Source organism: Saccostrea cucullata, unplaced genomic scaffold (assembly GCF_032062105.1).
Source record: "Saccostrea cucullata isolate Sc308-1 unplaced genomic scaffold, CSIRO_AGI_Scuc_v1 ctg6189, whole genome shotgun sequence".
Taxonomy (NCBI): Eukaryota; Metazoa; Mollusca; class Bivalvia; order Ostreida; family Ostreidae; genus Saccostrea; species Saccostrea cuccullata.
The window spans coordinates 1-22,500 of NW_026928909.1; the positions used below are offsets into that span (position 1 = coordinate 1).

The 22,500-nt window shown below is 34.6% G+C and overlaps 2 protein-coding genes across 2 annotated transcripts in view; one reads left to right on the forward strand and one right to left on the reverse strand.

Moving 5' to 3' along the window:
• Positions 1-48: 48 nt before the first annotated feature.
• Positions 49-8,310, forward strand: LOC134279161 (b(0,+)-type amino acid transporter 1-like; the record flags this gene model as incomplete). Its single annotated transcript, XM_062761519.1, has 8 exons — positions 49-174; positions 437-536; positions 3,181-3,225; positions 3,378-3,501; positions 4,200-4,306; positions 4,548-4,644; positions 5,909-6,067; positions 7,963-8,310. Coding segments are annotated over 8 exons (941 nt in total), but the record flags the coding sequence as incomplete, so codon positions are not given.
• Positions 8,311-13,213: 4,903 nt separating this feature from the next.
• LOC134279160 (replication factor C subunit 4-like) overlaps positions 13,214-22,500 on the reverse strand; it is a 23,194-nt gene continuing 13,907 nt past the window's right edge. The window contains exons 5-8 of the mRNA XM_062761518.1: positions 16,620-16,745; positions 15,541-15,621; positions 14,516-14,632; positions 13,214-13,634 (exon numbers count right to left, since the gene is read on the reverse strand). Of these exons, the coding sequence (XP_062617502.1) occupies positions 13,545-13,634; positions 14,516-14,632; positions 15,541-15,621; positions 16,620-16,745 (414 nt within the window). The 3' untranslated portion in view covers positions 13,214-13,544. The remainder of the gene's footprint in view (positions 13,635-14,515; positions 14,633-15,540; positions 15,622-16,619; positions 16,746-22,500) is intronic.

A 22,500-nucleotide genomic window follows, 5' to 3' on the forward strand; every position in this document is an offset into this window, starting at 1 on the left:
CAAACAGCTTGTTTATTTCTTTTATTTAAATTTCAAATGCATTCTTAGTTAGTGTGTCCACTGTAAATGTTGCGAGTGTGGAACTAGCGGCGCGGACTCAGGTGCTGTTCTCCGTCATTAAAGTAGGCGGATTACTGGTGATTATCGGCGGAGGAATATACCAACTAGTAATAGGTTTGTTGGAGTTTCTGATGTATACTTTGTAATCTCTCTCAGCCTCTCTCTTTCAGAACTTTTTGAGGAAGTCAAATGTGTATTGAAAATGTAACTTTTAGTTAGAAGAGAGGCAGATGGACATGCATTGTCCAAATTAAATTTTATACCATGCAAAATTTACATATTCATGTATAAAGTTAAAATCCTTTTTCCACTTATATGTTTTGTTCGCAATATGTTAAAAGACAACTCTGATAGAAGATTCAAATGTTTTGAATAGGAAATTTAGGCATACTTGACTCAGGTTTTGAGGGATCCACAACAGAACTAAGCGGATTTGCTGTGGCACTATACAGCGGTTTGTGGGCGTACGGTGGATGGTACGTCACAGTATTTTCAGTACTTTGATTAAATCATATATAAAAATATCAAGGGTTTCATCTTTATTTCCTAAACGCTATATATGTAGGATTTTATGCCCCTGGATTTAAAGATCCCGGGGGTATATTGTTTTTGTCCTGTCTGTCTGTTTTTTTGTCTGTCGTCAACTTAGCTGTAACCTAGTCCATAACTACTAGTATTGAGTGGGCGGGTTTATGGCCTTCATATATCTCAGTTGTATTCCTTGTGTTAAGACCTTTCTTTGGTATTAACAAATTTGACCTCTTAACCTTGGAGTTTGACCGACTTTTACCAAAAAATACCACACTTTAACCTTGGCCATAAAGGATGTATTCACTATGACAAAAGAATTGACCTATAGGAGGGAACAATTTCCCGGAAAAAGTGACATTAAAAAAAGTAATCTTTATTTGTTGTTTTCTACCGTACATATGTCTAAATTTTTCAAATTTGTATTTTATACCTAATACTATTATTTACATCTTTACAATGAACCTCCAAAGTTGGCCAAAACACCATTTTGTCCGTTAAAGCGTTGATTTTTGCATGTACTTTGGCCTAGAAGTCCTTCAGGACAGGCTTGCCCATAAATAAAACTATGATATTTTGATAGGTTGGGAGGTAAAGAATAATTTAAGATAGGATTTTTTTAGGGGCACCCCTGCCCTAGGGTCGAAATTCACAAAAAACCTACAAAAAATAAGGAAACCTGATTTTGATAATCTACTTAAAATTTATGCTATCATATGTTTTATAGTCAGACTAGCTCAGTTGATGTATGTGCTAACTACATGTATTACACTGTACATGATTTCTTTTTAAAGTCGGGGGTTCTAATCCACCTGGTACCACACTTTTAAAGTTTTAATTTTTCGCCTTTTCAAAGACAATTTTATTATTTTTTTTATAGACTTGTACATTTTCTTTCAATTATCCATTCTTTATGCATGTCCATTCTTGATATAAGAAACACTAAAGAGAGATCAGATCGTAACAATCCAATGTACTGTTGTCAGTCAGGCGGAACAATACAATGAAGTGCATTGAAGTGGTAAAATTCTCCGTTTGGATGAAAAGTTCTGAGTCATGTTTTGAACGTCAATTATAACATAATGACACGCCCATATTTTTAGAAACGAGAAAGTAATATTCGTCGTAGTTTTAGGACATCCCATTCTTCGCGACAAGCATCATGAGTTACACTGAAATGGAGCTTTAAAAAAAATAGAAGAGGGAGTTAGATACTCCCCGCTTCTGTTAAACACAAATTGCAACGAATATGTACATATTTTTGAACTTATCATGTCTATTGAAGTTACCACAACACATGTTTTGGTCGAACACGTGTTTACTCGGTGTTTATTTAGATCCTCAATTTGATTGGCTATTATATTTATGGAAAACCTGTTCTACAGGTATTTGAAGAAACAACTTGACCGTTTTATCAATTTCTAAAGAAATGGGCGTGTCAAAAGATGACAATAAACACTCTAAATATAGCTCAAAACGTTCCATTCGAACGGAAAATTTTACCACTTCAATGCGCTTCATTGTATAAGCACACTTTCTCTAAGGACAAGAATAACTCACTCTGTGTTACTCGATACAGGTATTCTTTGCAGCATTAAGCTGCGATGAATTTCAATTGTATATATTCATTAGAGTTTAATCACATTGAGTTTGGCTACATACATAAGTAACTGTTTTCCCTTGGATTTCATTTAGGCCTTTATAATTTGCACACATTAATGGCATGTTTTATTATATCCACGGATAAATAGCCTAGACATAAAAAATAGAATTTTAGAGACAGTAGACATTACCATTATGCACAGTGAGAAGTAAAGAAAACTATCAGTTATTACATTTGGAGATAACAAACTCAGAAAATCAATGAAAGGGTTCCTCTTACCTCTACTCAGTCACTGAAATAAAGATTTTGAAAAACAAATTGTTATTATATGTATTCAGCCTAATGTCATCAATCAGAACGGAAATCAACAAGCTTTTTGTAAAGAATAAAGCCAAGCCCGGTCCTATAGGTCAGATCCCTATTTAAAATGAAGTGATCCTTTTGAACAGTTGGAGCAAGGGCTTTCATACTTCAGTATGTATTTATTGTGACAAGACCTTTTAGCTGGTATAAATATTTTTGACCTTGACCAAAGAGTTTGACCCACTTTTTAAAAACTTTAACCTTGGTCATAACTTTTGAACAGTTAAAACTAGGGCTTTCATATTTCACAGGTATTCCTTGAAACAAGATCTTCCTTTGGGTACCCACACTTTTGACCTTGACCTTTGCAGTTTGACATGCATTTGAGAGATTTCAACCCTCGCCATAAGCTATCATATAGGGGCATCAGTGTTTCACAAACACATCTTGTTTTTTTCAGTTTAAAGTCTCCAACCATTTTCGTTTCATGATAAAATTCAAGATAAGGTCTTCATTGTTGCCCATCGGTTTGCAATGCCTCTCCAAAACATCAGTGAACTTGAAAAAAAAAAAAAACGAGGCATGTGTAGAAGCTTTTGGAGAAGTTTTATCATTGTCTCTGGCATTAAATTATATGATAAATCAGTGTATCTTTATTATTTAATCGATATGTATTACGCTTTCAGGGGAAATCTTAATTATGCTGTAGAAGAATTGAAAAAACCAAATAGGTAAGTATATCCCTTTGATATATATTCTTCTGTGCTCCATGGCGTTGTTGTCGCAGTTATAAAGCATCTAATATCCCTAGCAAGAGATCAAAGGTCGAAGAGATTGGAAGAGATGAGAACTTTTTTGTCATTTGATTTTCCATCTGCTCCAGGAACCTGCCACTATCAATAGGCCTGTCCATGCTGATTGTGGTCTTTGTTTACATGCTTGTCAATGTCTCCTACTTTACACTGCTCTCCAAAGACGAGTTTCTGTCTACCTGGGCGGTGGGCGTGGTGAGTATCGAGCTATTAGCATTACTTGTTTTTATGCAGAGCACCTACGAACGAGATCTTGGATTGTGAGTCACTCAGCTTACCCAACGAATTCCTGGGTTCTGAGTGCGAACACAACAAATTCCTGGGTTGCGAGTGCTAACTCAAATAGTCCCGGGGTTGTAAGTGCTAGCGCAAAGAATTCCTTGGTCGTGCGTGCTTCCTCAAGCAGTGCGTACTCAACGAATTAAACTTCCTTGGTTGTTAGTGCTAACTCAACTACTAGTAATTCCTTGATTGTGAGTGATAACTCAAACTCATTTCTTGGTTTTAAGTGCAGCTGGTCGGTTATTAATTTTTTCTTGTTCGAAGCTATAAGAATATGGCGAGTCCGACAATTGATTCACTATCCTCGTCATCTCTGAGTGTATTATGTCTGCTCCATGTTTAAAGTTATAAAAAATTATCAGAGAAATTTAAAGAGAGATTTTATCGATAAAGATAGAAAATACTCGTATATTAAAATCTAGTTTATGTAATTCGTCCAAAGAGGCGGGTTACCTGCCGCTTCTAACGATACATTTGTTCCAGGTAATATGTTTCTTTGTATTTATTAATACAATTTTAGTTCTTTGATTGTGAGCGTGGTCTTATCTTAATTCAGTCGAATTCGCCTGAATGAGTTTTACTTTTCTTACATTTTTTTTATTTTACATAAGACTTGGGCAGAGAAAATGTTTGGGAAAGAGGGTGCCATTTTTGTTCCCATTATTGTAGCTTGCTCAGTGTTTGGGTCAGCAAATGGAGGTGCTTTTGTGGGTTCAAGGTTCGTTTTCAAACAGATATATACCTGAGAATATATATTTAATAAATACATATTCTGAGGTATATACCAGTATGTATTTAATTTTATTATAATTTATATATCTCAGTCACAAGCAAACAGACCAGAAATGAAATGATTTATTTATCACAAATTGTACTGATATCCCTATAACATTAAAATTAAGTCATACTCTGCTAGGATATTTACCATTAAGACTTTAAAACATCATTGGCTTTTTAAGGGTTATTTTTGCTGCAGCCAGGGACCAGAATTTCCCGGAAGTGTTTTGCTACCTTAATGTTCATTCTCTGATCCCGATTCCTTCAGTTATCTTCATGGTGAGTACATATATCACTGTTATTATTTGAGCATCGTGTGAGTAAAACTTTCCTGAGAAGAAAGAAGAGAATTAGAAAAATTCAATATGAAATCATTCTTTTGAGAATAAAAGAAAAATCCTCGGATTATTTATTTTAAGAACCCTTTCTACACTGCACACTCAATAGCTCTGATTTTATGGTATTTTTGCAGTTAGAGTGATTCACAATATGTAATCAATTTAAGTATTCTTAAAATTTAAAAGGCCAAGATAAATTAATTAGAAATGTTATTAACATGTACTTTCTCCGTGCAAGTAAACAACAGTGATTTCTATTCTCTGATACTGTGTTGTGATTGATTATTTTTCCTGGGATAAATGCCATGTACTGTATAATGAAAATTAATTAAAGAAGCTAAATATTAACACCTTTATAGAATATATTTTCTCAATGTCCAAAAAAAAAAAAAAAAAAAAACATTTCGCACTGGTATAGAGAGGGTCCTTAAACATATTTTCGTTTTATGACAAGAATATTAAGATGGACACTGTTGTTATAATTTGAGTTAACGTTTATCTGAAAAGAAAAATATATAATTAATGAGAAAAACCTCCTTATGCACATCGTTCAATGTGCTTGATTAAGTAAATAAGTCTTATGATTTAATATCACATAGTTACTGACCAAGTGACCTTAAACTAAACCCGCGAACTTAATAAATTTTGATTTGCATATTTTGAACAAAAAATGGAATATAATTAACTAACATTTCTTCTAATACAACTCCACTTAATCTGAACATGACTCGTAAAAAGGCATTAGGTCATTTCGATAATACTACGATATCAGCACCTGGGTATACAATTCGCATTCATTACACCCGACTGCATGCATTATGGCCATGGGTATCGGCGCGGAATGGCGACCCGTGTTCGTGCTGGTTATCTTGTAACCGCCAATGCCCTGTACAACTATTGTTAGTTTCTTTGGTATCTTACTCTGCTGCAATAGAAGTACAGTTATTTTTGTCGATATATATCGAGTGCTGTATGGCATATACGTTTTTCTACAGGCTGATAATGAATGTGACTAAGTGCGTGGCTTTATATAAGGGCCCTAAGATATAGCAAGTGACAATCGAATATGGCGGACAAAATTCCTTCTACGAATCCTGTTCACTTTAAACATTCTTGTAGTCTGTATACATACTGAAGTCTGATCTTGTAGATGTTTTGTGTAATCCCATACAGCACTGACCTTTCCTCTTAACCATGCATTCTAGACACTGATGGCGCTGTTATACCTTGTGTTGCCTGGTAACGTCGGGTCTATGATTAACCTGACTGGATTCATAGCCTGGGGCACCTGGGGGCTGGTCATGGCGGCCCACATCATCTTCAAGTTCAAGGGGGACACGAAGGACATTCCACGGAGCGTCAGGGTAGGAACAAAGTAGATCTCCATATAAATTCTGACACCGTTTTAAACAGCAGTGTGAAAAAGGTGCTTCTATATCTGTGTGATGCGGCGTGTTTTTAAATAATTAAACGAACATAAAATTTAACCTACTATACGCTGGGATAAAATTATAGTCATATATATTTACAGCTATCATTTCGCCCATTTGTGTCTATTTTTGCAGTAGATATATCAAGTTGAATTTTTTTGCGAATAACAGCGATCCCTTAACTTAATATTAAATGTATGTTGCTTAAAACAGGCGCTTATTTTCTATTCAAAGTTATTGAAATGAATTTTCCACTGAAACGGACTTGTTTTTTTATCTGTATCATCTACTGGTAAGCGAAAAGAAATTGTAAATCTGTCTGTTCGTCCGTCTGTGAACACTTTTTTTCTTCCCTACACTTAAGGTCTGATTTCAGTATTTGGTACACACACTACACTGTAACACATAATTCTATTTCAAGGCTATTGATTTCAGAGGTGTTGTTATTGTTACTAAAAATACATTTTAAAAAACAAGTAGACTAGAGGATAGGCTTGTCACATAATATGAAGAATTAATTAACTCCTACGGACTAATATGTGTTTAATAGCGAAGTTTACAAAAAATCACCAGTTAGCTTGCAAGTTTCAATCCCTAATTGATTAAAGTAGTGTGGCTTGTTTATAGAGTAAAACGCATTGTATAAGAATTTCTTTTGTTTGTCAAATATTACTTGTTACATTTCTTTTCAATGAAATCAGACTAAAACTCTAGGAGGAATAGTTAAAATTTTCACAGAAATTCTATTTTTAGTAACAGTTACAATGTCTGACCTAAAATTTGAATCTTCTTGTCAATAACTTTAATCATGGTTTTAGATATTATGGATTTCATACTTCACAGGTGTATTCCTTGTGATAGGATCTTTCTCTTTTTGGTATTTAACCTCTTGACCTTGACATTTGACCCACTTTTCAAAAAAAGTTTATCCTCGATCACTTTGTACTAAGACTTTCACACTTCACAGATCCAAGAACTTCATTTTAATTGTATTCCACAATTTTGACCTTGAAGTTTTATTTTTGCAGGAAAAAAATTAAATCTTGTCCATATCTTTTGAAAAGTTGCAGGTGCTAGGGCTTTTATATTTCACCTGTGTATTTTTGTGGGAAGACATTCCCCTGAATATCATTAATTTGACCTTTGACACTAGAGTTTGACATACTTTTAAAAAAAATTTAACCCTGGCCACAACTTTTGAATGATTGGTTGCTGGGTTTCCAAACTATTTTGTAGGTTCCTATTCTGGTCTCTATGGTTGTGCTACTGTTTAAGTATTTGTTTTTATTTTGTAGGTTCCTATTCTGGTCTCTATGGTTGTGCTACTGTTGAGGTATTTGTTTCTATTTTGTAGGTTCCTATTCTGGTCTCTATGGTTGTGCTAATGTTGTGACATTTGTTTTTATTTTGTAGGTTCCTATTCTGGTCTCTATGGTTGTGCTACTGTTGAGGTATTTGTTTTTATTTTGTAGGTTCCTATTCTGGTCTCTATGGTTGTGCTACTGTTTAAGTATTTGTTTCTATTTTGTAGGTTCCTATTCTCGTCTCTATGGTTGTGCTACTGTTGAGGTATTTGTTTCTATTTTGTAGGTTCCATATTCTGGTCTCTATGGTTGTGCTAATGTTGTGACATTTGTTTTTATTTTGTAGGTTCCATATTCTGGTCTCTATGGTTGTGCTAATGTTGTGACATTTGTTTTTATTTTGTAGGTTCATATTCTGGTCTCTATGGTTGTGCTAATGTTGAGATTTTTTTTCTCTATTTTGTAGGTTCCTATTCTGATCTCATTTGTTGTGCTACTGTTGTAACATTTGTTTTTATTTTGTAGGTTCCTATTCTGGTCTCTATGGTTGTACTACTGTTGTGTGTTTATCTGGTGGTTGCTCCGTTTTTGGATGGTCTGAAGATGGAGTACATTTTTGCTTTCTCTGTCCTTGCTGTTGGTGTTCTTTTATACTTTCCCTTTATCTACCTTCACCTCTCCATTCCAGGAAGTGGTAAGTTTCAATAATTCTTATGTCACCTTGACCTGACCTCATGTCTTTACCTCTGAGGACATCCTCAAGTCATAGTAAAATTATTTTTGCGAGTTTTTATTTTGACCCTGGAGGATAAGTTCCTTTAAGGAACATAGTACCCATCTGAATCACATTATTTACCTGCCAAAAAATGTACAAATTGTCCCAAAACTTTAAAATACATCTAAGAAAAATAAATCTTTATTATATTGTGCTAGCAGAAAAAAATTAATTGAAACATGTATATATTTTACCTTTTATAAACCTTATCACTAGTTCTGGGACTTACATAAGCTCAATCTGCTACATTGCAAGAAATTTTTCATTATTGTAAAAAAAAAAAAAAATCATTTTTAGCAATATCAATTAAAATGTAAAAGTTGCATGTATTTTAAAACATCATTTTGCAAATATAATGTGTATTAAAACTCATGATTTATTTCAAATAATTGAATGCTATGAAATAAATAAATTCAAAAATATGAACAAAAACTTAATTAATACCATTAGAAAAAGGGTAACAAAAGTAACCTGACACTATAAAGAATTTAGAGTTCTTATGATTCAGATTTTTATACTATTCAATTAAAATGGAAAAAATAGAAATATGACAGAGGAAATTCGGACTGTAATAATAAGTTTATGGCTCAAACTCTAATCACTTATTCATATGAAGCAATGCTGTTCCGTTACTATAATATTTGATTAGTTAAAGAGTTTTATTGCTAGTGATACAATGTGATATTTTGTGGGTAAAGGAAAAACTGGCCATTGTGTGAAAAATCAGAAATACCCAGGAGCCAGTAGCATGAAAAGTGGGTCATTGACCTACTTATTTGAAATTGAAATTTAACACAAGAATCATAGGTGTACAATGTGCAGTAGGTGGTTTCTTGTTCTTATCAGTGGAATTTTTTTGTCATCTGAGTACAAGTATGTATACCTTAAGGTGATTTCAATGAACAAAATGGCCCACAGGCTTCATCCTTTTTAATTTTTGTCCTTATTTCTTGCGATTCCATATTTTTCAATCCCCTTTTGTTCTTAGACGAAAATAACTAGGTAAACTGACCTTAATATACTCGTGATAACTTTTTTTTTTCAGAATGTTAACGAGATCACAGTCATTAATTTAACACATTCTGTAATCTTAACCAATTGAAATATTCCCTTTGAATATGGTCATGTTTCCAACAGAGATAGTATAGTAGAGCAGTCTTTAAAAAATTGCCATTTTACAGTTAATTTTATTTTTCACCTAATTTTGACTCTGCATTTAATAAAATTTGTCAATCTTTTATTTATTTCTTCATATGACATGAATTTATTGACTTCATTAAAATACTCTAGACACTCCCTTATATTTTACTGACCTTATTTAATCTATTTTTAGGAATCTTGTATGGATTTATGCAGCTATTTCTAGAAGTTTCACCTCCCTCCCACCTGGAGTAATACATGTACTGTCTCATCCAACCCTACTTAACTAACAGAATGATACTCAACTCCACAGCAAGGAGAAAACCACTCAGTCACATTCCAGTAAGCTATAAACCAACAAATACAGGGTTTAAAAGACTAACTAATTACCTCAGTAAAAGTAAGGTAATTAAGTGCATTTAATTAAAGTTAATACATGTAGTCTGTATAAATGAAAGAAACTAGGAGATTATGACATCATAGTATCTGGTTCATAGTCAAGTTTATGACTTGTTTTTAGGCTACCTGATTCAGGTGACCTGAACTATTACAAATACTCTGAGTAATTTGTAACCTTTATGCATTTATTTTCAACCTCCTTTTTGAAATAGCAGAAAAAAATATCAATTGAAAAATTCCACTATTAATGTAATTTTTTGTTACTAACATAATTGCTATTTGAGGACCCAATTGGAAATAAGCTTTTTTAAAAGGCTTTTATTGGCTATCCTTAGGTAATACATGTACCGATCATCTGTATGTCCTGTAACTTATGTAATAACTAGTGCTAATTGTAACGGGGACCATTACAGATGTTCCCCAAACGCTCCCCAACTCCCTTTTGGTGCCATATTCCTTGTGAGCTTCATTAAATAAGACAAACTCTATGCATTTGAGACTTTAACAACGTTTACCCAGAAGTGTACCAAGTCCATTCAAATTCTAGCATTGCACGCGTGCACGTGAATGCATGTGCGTAATGACCATATCATCTTGTCTACACAATCTTTATATTTTAATATACTAAATATTAAAGTATTTAATCCAAAAGTATGAAAAAAAAATACACTCATTCAAGTGTATTTTTGATTTTGCTCATTTCACGTGCACGCACGTGCATACATGAGCATGGTGACCATACCTTCTTGTAGAAGTCCATTACATCTATCTATGTTCTAAATCCCACCCCGTTTGATTGAAAACCAAGGGTGTTATAGCTGTTTCAAGTTCAGCCAATCAGATTACAGCGCACGTACACACACGTGTACGCATGTGCATGGTGACCATACCTTCTTGTAGAAGTCCAATATATCTATCTATGTTCCAAATCCCATCCTGTCTGGTTGAAAACCAAGGGAGTTATAGCTATTTAAAGTTTAAGCCAATCAGATTGCAGCGCACGTGCATGCACGTGTTTTCATGATAATTTCTATATATCATGTTGTAGGATATCCTAATGCATGGCTATGTTCAAAATCTCAAAGGATTTCATCAAAAAACAAGAAAGATATTGAAACCTTAGTTTCAGCCAATCAGAGCGAAGCGCACGTGCATCCGCATGAGATCTTGCTATTTTGACCATGTCATATTGTCTATGCTACTAATATATCCTTATATTATGAGTTTCAAAGCATTTCATCAAGAATGTAAAAAGTTACGCCTATATCAATTAAATCGGTCATTTCACGTGTTGCACGTGCACGCTCTTGCAAGCACGTGCGCGCAAAATGACCTTCGTTCCGCAAATCTACATAATATGCCTACTGACCCTAAAAAGGTTTTACCTAAGTGGGATGTGTAGTTTACAAGATCACTCCCGGACAAAAAAGTACCCAGGAAGAAGAAGAAGAACAAGAGGCCCAAGGGCCTTGAATCGCTCTTCTGATAAATTGTACAATCTATCACTTCTATTTGAAGCCTCTAACCTTAAGTATCCTAAGACCCAAGTTGCATCAACTGACAAAGTTTGATGATTCTTAGCCAATAATGACTGAAAATATTTTTAATAATAAAGCTATAAAAAACCTTAAGTACATCACAGTGACCTAAATTAAGATTGAAGTTTTCTGAGGACTCAAGATGCATTAATAAACAAAGATTGAAGATTCTAAGCAAATAAGTATTTGAGATATTTAAAAGTAGGTCAATGTGACCTACTTTTTTGTCTACATTCTTTGAAAACCCAAGGTACATCAACTGACAAAGTTTGATGATTCTAAGCCAAAAAGTACCTGAGATATTCAAAAGTAGGTCACCATGACCTACTTTTTCATCGACATTCTCTAAAAACCAAAGATGCATCAACAAACAAAGTTTAGTGATTCTAAACCAGTTAGTACCATAGATACTTAAATAAAGCCATAAAATGTCGAAAGTAGGTCACAGTGACCTACTTTTTTAACATCATTCTCCGAAAACCCAAGATGCATCAACTCACAAAGTTTGATGATTCTAAGCCAATAAATACCTAAGATACTAAAATATAGCCATAAAATATTTAAACTAGGTCATCGTGACCTATAATTTGGTCGACATTTTTCAAAGTCACAAGATGCATCTGCTGACCAAGTTTGATGATCCTAGGTCTGAAGGTAATCAAAATATGCCTTTTAAACAATTCGAAAACAAATGCCCACAAAATTCAAAAAGTAGGTCACAGTGACCTACTTTTTCATAAATATGTTTTAAGGTCCCAAGATGCATCACTTAAAAAGATTTGATGATTCTAAACCTCTCAGTGTCTGAAATAATTGGATTAAATGTTTTAAGTCATAAAGTTCAAAAAGTAGGTCACGGTGACCTACTTTTAAGCTGACTTTGTTCAAGGACCCAAGATCATCAACTGACAAAGTTTGATGATCATAGGCCTTAAAGTGCCCGAAATATGCCTTCAAATCAATTTGAAAACAAATGCCCACAAAATTTAAAAGTAGGTCACCGTGACCTACCTTTGAGTTAACATGATGTAAAGTCCTGAGATGCATCAACTTACAAGATTTGATGATCCTAGTCCTAATAGTAAGCAAAATATAAACGTTTTTATTATTTGTAAATTTAGGTCAACTTTGAAGTGACCTTGAGACCACGCCCTTTGCCCGAGGGTCATGCCTTGAACAATTTTTAATCTTCAACATATCGTGATCCTTGTATGTAAGTTTGGTGAAAATCTGCCCTCTGGTTCTGGAGGAGAAGATTTTTTAGCAACCAGCACTTTTGGTTTTGTTTTCCTGATTATCTCCCCTTGTTTAAGGGTCGCAACCCTTATTTTAGTATAAAGGGTAGCCCTTGGGCCAAGGATACCCTGTGACAAATTTGACACTGATTGGCCAAGGGGTTCTTGAGTTATGGCCCATATTCTAAAAAGTTAACGCACACCGCACAAATGGCCATAGCATTAGCTCTTTGAGCCATTGGCTCAGAAGAGCTAAAAATAATAATAATAAGAAATAAAAACAATATGTTCCCCAACTTCGTTTGGGGAACATAATAATTACATGTATATGCTCTTAGATCCTTATTTATTAGCATAGTGCTAATATAATGTGTGTTTTTTATCAGTAGGCAAATCTGTAATGTTTAAAATGTGAATCATGACATTCTGTGGTATTTTTACCTGAATAAAATGAAATGAAGCATTTACAAATGAAGTTAAACAAAAACTTGTGCATTTCAATCTCCCCTATTAATGAAACCTGTAGGATGTGGCCAAAACCATCATAGTCAACACCATCTTCAAGAGTCTGCAATAGTGCTAAATGGTACAGTTTGCCTGCTAGAATTTTGTGACAAAAGCACAATTACAGGCGTTGCATGTCAAACTTATCACAAGCCTGATATCGGGTGCTGCTATTAAGAAAAAAATTTAATTTGGAATTTATTTTTATAATTCTAATAATTTAATTGTCAGATTACACAATCAGTTTCCACTTCTCTTACAAGTCCAAATCTCTTTACTCATCAAGCTTGTATTGAGTCTTTAGAAGTGTATCACAAATAAGTCAAGTGTCTTTACTCATCAAGCTTGTATTGAGTCTCTAGAGGTTTATCGCAAATAAGTCAAGTCTTAGGACAAGGATCTGTAAATGGATACAGATCAAGGTAGAAAATTAGATTCCTATTCACTTTTAATTTTCCTGTCCACATATCAAGAAATGAAAGTTTTGTAACTAATTACAGATCTCTTCCCTCATGGTCAGCGACAAATCTCCCTCATCATAGTGGTAAATAGCGCCATCAACTGAAGATATTCATCAGCTCCATCCATCAGGCACTTGTCAACAACCTGGAAATAACAAACAGTTATAAATTACACAGAAATAATATTTGTCAACAACCTGTAAATAAAAGACACTTGTCAACAACCTGGAAATAACAGACAGTCATAAATTACACAGATACAATACTTGTCAACAACACAGAAATAATAGACACTTGTCACAAACCTGGAAAAAACAGACACTTGTCAACAACCTGGAAATAACAGACACTTGTCAACAACACAGAAATAACAGACATTTGTCAACAACCTGGAAATAACAAACACTTGTCACAACCTGGGAATAACAGACACTTGTCAACAACACAGAAATAATACTTGTCAACAATCTGGAAATAACAGACACTTGTCAACAACACAGAAAAAATAATTGTCAACAACCTGGAAATAACAGATACTTGTCAACAACCTGGAAATAACATGCACTTGTCAACATCACAGAAAAAAATAATTGTCAACAACCTGGAAATAACAGACATTTGTCAACAACCTGGAAATCACAGACACTTGTCAACAACCTAGAATTAGCAGGCACTTGTCAACAATGCAGAAACAATAATTGTCAACAACCTGAAATTAACATTCTTGTCAACCTAGAAAAAAAAAGTCCCTTGTCAACAACCCGGAAATAACTAACACTTGTCAACCTGGAAGTAACAGACTCTTGCCAACAATGCAGAAATAACAGACACTTGTCAACAATCTGGAAATAATAATTATTGTCAACAACCTTGATATTACAGAAACTTGTCAATCCAGATGTAACAGACACTTGGTAACATAACATCTGTATTGAAGATTCACATATCCAGTGTTTAATTCCATATGCCTAATTCTTCAAAACATAAATGTAGTCATTAATATTAAAGAAAACTTTATAAACTTACAGCGAGTTTCTCACATGTTACAGACTTCTGTTGATCACTGAGGTCTTCTCGTTGTACAATCTTGTCGTGAAGCTGAGTGATTATCTGGGCCGCTGAATGTCCTTCATATATCATCTCCTGAAAATATATACAATGTCATAAGAACAGAACTCTGTATCAAGTTCTATAAATGAATAAATATTTCTGTTCTGGTAGTGTGCATCCCTGGATGGATCATCCATGCAAAAAAAGGTCACCAGAAAGCAGTTACTTGGGAATGACCTGCTCCAAATATTGAACTTGGTCATTCATCTAGAAAATGAGTATCAGATCCAGAATCTAAAACCTATCTGTTCGTGTTTTCTTATGCATCGTCCATGCAAGTTTGGTAATCACTGGGTTTGTAATTAATTGTAAATGGATCTGCTTCAAAAACTTAATCCTCCTCAATATGACATCCAGAAACAGGGGTCAGATCCAGCATTCAAAACAAGTCTGATAGTATCCATATATGCATCAATCAAACATGTTTTGTCACCTTGGGGCTTTAAGACATTTATCTGCCCCCAAAACTTATCCTAGTCATTCATCTCAAAAGATGTACTTCATTGTTAAGATCCGGCATCTGAAGTAGGCATTCCTAGATATATCATCCATACATATTTTTATCACCTAAAAATAATATACCTTGTTGAGAATGAACCTGTTCCAAAAATGTTAAAAATCCAAAAAATGTGGGTCAGATCCAGTATCCAAGGTTAGTCTGGTAGTGTGCATCCATTTATGAATCAACCTTGCAAGTTTGAACACAACTAGGAAAGTACTTGGGAACACACTTGTGCAAAACATTAATCTGATCATTCAAAAAATGTAGGTCAGAACCAGCATTTAAAGCATGTCTGGAAGTATGCATCTTATGATGCATCTATCTTGCATTAAGTCACCATAAGGCTTATAGTCACTTGGGAATGGATTTGGCTCAGAAAAATCTGAGGAATGATAAAACTGAAGGCCAAAGGATATAGAATGAGCTCATTCAGACATACCTGCACCATCTTTTCTAGTTTTTCATAAGAGTTGGAGTGACAAACTTTGATTAACTGGTCAATTTTATCTTCTTTAATCACCTGTAATCAAAGAAATTCATCATCAATTAAACTATTCTTTACTTAATTTTTTTCTTCACATATTTATGCAACAAAATACTTAAAAGAGCCACATCTCTTTACTTGGTCAATCTCATTCTTCAATAGCAGTATCTGAAAAATTATGGCTAAGCTATAATTGAGAAGATTTTTAAAAATTTATTTCTCTATATACACATGTAAAATTTTTATCTCCTATTGAAGCTCAACCCTACAATTTGAACTTGCGCTACCCAATGATGCTTGCACAGTAATACCCATGAAATCTGGTACACAGCTCTCTGAATCAATTTTTCAACACCCCTAGACCTTTCTCTTATCTGACTTACCTCTGCTAATTAGTAAAAGTCCCCTCCTCTTGGTTCTGATCCGATTATGCCCTGCTATTTGGTAGAACTCCCCAACTTTCCCAGCTCTACTCTGACTTACGCCTGTTATTTGCTAACCCCCTTACCTTTCCAGTCCTGACCTGACTTACCCCTGCTATTTGGTAGTGGCCCCCCCAGGCTCTGACTTGACCCTGCTATTTGTTTACTCCCTTACCTTCCCAGTCTTGACCTGACTAACCTCTGCTATTGGGTAGATCCCCTCCACCAAGCCCTGACCTGACTTATCCCTGCTATTTGGTAGAGCCCCCCCTTACTTACCCCTCTATTTGGTAGAGCCCCCCTTGACCTGACTTATCCCTGCTATTTGGTAGAGCCCCCCCCAGCCCCCCTGACTTATCCCTCTATTTGGTAGAGTCCCCCCCTGACCTGACTTATACCTGCTATTTGGTAGAGCCCCCCCCCCCCGACCTGACTTACCCCTGCTATTTGGTACAGGCCCCCCCCTGACCTGACTTACCCCTGCTATTTGGTAGATCCCCTCCACCAAGCCCTGATCTGACCTACCCTGCTATTTTGTTCACATCCTCCAGGCCCTGACTTGAATTACCCCTGCTGTTTCGTACACATCCCCCAGGCACTGACTTGACTTACCCCTGCTATTTCGTACACATCCCCCAAGGTAACCTCTTCATCCCCCTTCAGTCTGGCTGCACTCTGTAGGTAGGTGATGGCTTTCCTCATGTCTCCCTCTGAGGTATCCATCAGGGCTTGGATGGCCTAAATAAAGTTAGTGTAGGAGTCAGTAAATCAGCAGTTACAGTTGAACTTAGTACATTATCTCAAATTTCGATAAACCAGGGCCGTTCAATATTTTTTGTCCCTTATGGTTTTCATTATAAATTAGATCAGTCGATTCGGGATCTGGTCATCCATGAATGAAGATATCTTTCATTGACATTGTGTCAAAATTTGGAACAAGCCTGTGCAATCTGAAACACACACTTACATTTGCAACTGACCTACCCGAATACACTGGACATCAATTATGGGTAAAACATGAAGTCTGGAGGCACTTGAAATAAGAAGATATATTCTTGCTCGCTGTGTCATTGGTATAGAACGAAATGAAATATATGAAGAAACTGTTCGGATATATGGTGGGTCTGTTATTCCAAAAAAGACAGTTTACAGATGTGTAAGCAAGTTGAAGAGTGGTAGAACACGTGTTTCCGACAACAAACATTCAGGAAGACCACCAAGAGCAGTCACCAAAAGTAATGTTTCCAAAATCCGTGATATTCTTAAGACAGATGCACGACTTACCGTCAAAGAAATAGCAAGACGTGTAGGAATTTCAATGGGCAGTGTTTTTGCTATTTTAAAAACTAAATTAAAGTACCATAAAATTTGTGCAAGGTGGATTCCACATATTCTTACCAAAGCTCAGAAGATGGGTCATTTACAAAAGTGCCAAAAACTTTTGAAAATGTTTGAAGATATTGACACTAGGAAGCTTAGTCAGATTGTCACAGGTGATGAAACATGGGTCCATTTTTTCCAGCCAGAAAGAAAAGCAAACTAGAACTGTCCAATAGGGACAAATACCCCCGCTGGGTTTTTCAGAGTAGGTGCCAATTCAGAAATATTTTATGGATCTAGTAAGGGATGTTCACTATTGTCTAACAAAGTGCCCCGCCACAGCATGATACGCCTATCAAATATTGTTCGATAATCATAAATTGGTTAGGGTGCAAGAAAATCAAGTAACCTTGATTAACAGATTGACACAGATTTCAATGATCTAATTTCCATTTCTTATCATGTTTAAAATATTGTACATACATCTCTAAGAGACTTACAGTGTAGGGATTAATTAAAACAAATAATACATCATATAATTCTAAACTGGCTGTGTTAGAGCTTAACAAATATCCATCTGCAGCTTTAAATTGTTTATTGCATATTTTATGAAATAATGGAAATGCTACAGTCTAATAAAAAAAATCAAAATATTCTTTATACTATAAAATTCTAAGTGAGACATGACTGCAATTTGTTGTAAATATATAAAAATTGAAATGTAATTTTTTTTCAATGAACACATGTATAATTAATTTTAATTATATTATACAATACTAATTCAGTTTTAATCATACACTAAAACATCAATTTGTTGCAAATATATAAAAATTGAAATGTAATTTTTTCAATGAACACATGTATAATTAATTTTAATTATATTATACAATACTAATTCAGTTTTAATCATACACTAAAACATCAATTTGTTTTAATTACACTACACCAATTGAAAGATCTTTATCTGAACTACAGTCATCAAGAACTCTTAATTAACACAAGCAACTATAAGGCCATTTCTTTTTGCCCAACTCCCAAGAGATGAATTAAGATAATACTGCATGATGCTCTTGCCAGTTAACTCCCGACAATGAACTCATTAATTTTTCTCTAATTTGACATGCACATTTCTGCTATAAAAATTCTCCTTGACCAGTGCTTGATAATTATGCCCATGGGACAAACTGAATTCCTCTCAAATCATTAACATTTGTTACAGAATTTGCTGTAAAGTATATGATAAAAAATAAGTTTTTACTTAATTTAGCATTTTTTAATAAGGATACAACTATATTTTTACATTTTTTAGGATTATGAAATCTAAAATTTTAAAGATTTAGTTTTTTTTAAAAAATCACTTAAATTAAAGGTCACAGTGACCTTGAAATAGGTCGGGACACACCGTCTACTCAAGATGCATAAATTGTCCAAGTTTGATGATTGTAAGTCTAATAGTTTTCTAGTTATGAGCCAAACAAAATCACAAAATAAAAAAGAAACTAGATGCTGTCATGAGACAGTAATACCCGCACTAAGGTGTTTGCCTCTAAATGCACACTTCTTCATATTGGGCTTTACCACGGAAAAAGTCAATATAATTCAATAACTTACATAATACATGTATTCTTCAAATTGAGCATAATATGCTCAGGTGACCATGTAGCTGCAGATCTGCAGCGTTATGGTTTTATATATTTGTCTTTGACCATAACGCTACAGATCCCCATATGCAAAAAAGGTGCAATTTACGGCGCAATATTTTTTGCGCACTTTTGGGCAGAATTTCTCCACTTTCTAGCATTGGTCAATCAACTACCTTTCACTCCCTAATTTTAGACACATTCTGTAGTCAAAATGTACATTTTTTCCACCTCTCAGCCATTTATAGTCATCTCTACAGGCAATAAACTCGCTTGATGTGAATTTTATGCAATCTAACAAATAATTTCAATCAAGCGAGTTTATCTCGTGTAGAGACGACTATAAAAGGATTGGAGATGGATAAAATATACAGATTAGTTAAATAATGTGCCTAGAATTAGGGGGTGAAAGGTAGTAAATTGACCGATGCTTGAAAGTGGAGAAATTCTCCCCATAAGTGCGCAAAAAAATATTGCACCGTAAATTGCACCTTTTTTTGCATTACAGGATCTGTAGCTTTATGGTCAAAGACTAATATATAAAACTATAACGCTATACAGATCTGCAGCTAGTGACCATGTGACCCATGGGCCTCCATCTTATAGGTATTTCATATTCTTTATTCATTACCAGTCGGAAATTAAACAACAGAATTAAATTAATGATGTAAATTAGGTTTGATAAAGGGGGGGGGGCACATAATTGGAACTTTTAAATATATTTTATCATATAGATTAACAACAAATAATATTATTCAAATTAATGTAAAGCGTTTTTGATGAATTTTTCAAAATGTGCAAAGTTTATTTATATTTGATTAGGCAGAAACTTCTTGAAAGCTGCCATATACACAATCAATTTAGTCAACCCCGACCCCTCTCCCATCAACACACACAAACAAACACACCTTATTTGCCTGTTTTTGGAAATAGGCCTAGATGGCAAAGTTAAAATAAAACATCTTTTGTAAATGATAATTTTTCAATTTGTTCTTGCACTATACATGTATCTGAACACCTGCATCACATTGGGCTTGCGTCACGTACCCAACTTAAGTACTAGTTTTACCACTGGCATTATCATTTTAGATTTCACTGCACGTGCAGTAGGCTACTAGTGTGCATCATTGCATCTAACGTTATGTCAGTAGGAATTATTTTATTTTGTGTTTTAACTGGATTATATTTCATGAAGATAACAGTGCCTAAATAATGACAATCGGTAAGTACAAGTTTTGGTATAGATTTGGGTAAAATTGTCTGAAATGCAAACAGTTAGGTTAAGCATCGGATGACCTTTGATCCTTTAAACTTACAATAGACGAATTTTACATTCTGAAGAGTTATCCCCCGTTATCAACGATACATTCAGTTACAAGATCCAGAATTTTTTTTCTGGGAGGGAGGTGGGGGAGGGGGTTCCAGACCAGAATTAGCCTGGTTCCCTGTCCCTGTTTTGCTTTATATACTCCGCGTCACTAGGGCCAGGTGGAGTACAATGGAATCCACCTGGCTCTCCTGCCTTGGCAAGGATGAGACAGGGGACCAGGCTAGACCAGAATTTCCTGAGAAGCAAAAAAAAAAAAAAAAGAAGAAGTTATGGTTGGGTCTGTTTTCTAGGGTGGAGGGACACTTAGGGCATCCAAAGTCATTTTTATTTCGTCCAGTATATATTATAGTCCTGCAAATTCCAGGGGGGGGGGGGGGGGTGTTGAGGGGGGATCTCCCAATCCACTTCCCTGTCCCTGTAATGACAAATGATCATGTGACTCCTAAATAGTAGGAAACTTTTTCCATTTCTCTATATATAATTTTGTTTCTTGTGTTATTATGTTATGTAAATTTAATGGTATAAAGGTTATGAACCCCTAGAGGTCATCCCCACTCTCCTAATGAGCTGAAATGTTCATAATATGACTGCATTAAATTGAATAAAAGTGCATCAATGATAAGATTACTTGACATTTTATTCATGACTTTGTGTCAACCTATCTTCCTAGAATTAGGAATGAAAATCATTCAGAGACGGACCACATTAAACTATTTGTATTAACATTTTTTTTAAAAGTAAAAACAAGTAGTAGTTTGCATACATGAACATTGAACAGGGGTCTGGGAAGGGGTGAGGGGAAGGATCGAGTTAATATTTCTTTATATACGTCTTAATGGTTGAAAACTCCTAAAATGAATGTTGACCTCAAATCTAACTTGTCCTCATTATTTTTCAAGTGGTGGTGTCTCCATATGAGTGAAAAATACCTGAGAGGGATGTTTAACAACAAACAAAATGACATAAAAACACAATATTGATTTGCGTTAAGAAATATGCAGGGGATTTTTTCCATCATAAATCTTCTTCTCAAGAACAGCAAGGGCATTATTGTCCCCCATTTTGGGGAAAGGGAGGGGACATTAAATCTCATTTGTCTGTCAGTCTGTCCATCTTATTTACAGCTAGTATGTGCATCTGTCACAATAAATTTAACCTTGGTCATAACTTTTGAATAATAAGAGATTGTGCTTTCATATTTCACATGTACATTACCACAAAACTTTCTAAATATACTATGATTTTTTAACCGAAGTGAGACCTTGACCTTAAAGTTTTACCGACTTTCCAAAAAATAACATTTTAAATTGATCATTTTGAAAGAGAAAAGAAGGGGCATTCAAATTATACATGTTTATATTACATGTGAAAAGACTTTTCTAAATATATCTTGACTTTTGACTCTGTGACCTTGACCTAGAAGTTTAACCTACTTTTCAAAAATATTATATTGTATATATAACTTTTGATTCAAAAGAGATAGGACTTTCATATTTGACATGTACATTACCTGCAACAAAATGTTTCAGAGCATGCTATGATTTTTCCCCTTTGACCCAATTTCAAAAATTGATATATGATAGGGGTTCATATTTGACACACAATCTGCCATAAATTATGGCATCCCATTCACTAAAACACAGAAAGCAGAGGACCACAATTCTTTGAATTTGCTTGTATAATCTTGATAGATGGAAACATCCTTATATAATGTAGATTCAATTTTTTTATGCCACACCATGATTAGGAATACATACATGTATAGTTTTTGTCATGTCCGTCCTCCACCCTTCCATCTGTCTTTCCATCGGGCTCAATGAAACTTTTTAGATATTTTTATCAAAGTTCATATGTTGATGCATACTGATGTAAATATCCAACTGCAGCAATATTTTTTGACTTTGACTTTTCCTTTGACATTCACTTAACTTTTCTTTAAATTAGTGTTTAGCTTTATTTTAAAGAAACCGTTCAAGTTGTGTAATGAAAATTCACATGATGATACATACTGATGTAAGCTTTACAATGCTTCACTCTTTTTTACCTTGACCATTCCTGTGACCTTGACCTCACTTTTTTATAATTAATGTCTAGATCAGTTTTGAATAAACAATTCAAGGTATATTTATCAAACTTCATACGCTGATACATACTGCTGAGAGCTATTAATACATCAACTCATTTTGACCTTGAATTTTCCTTT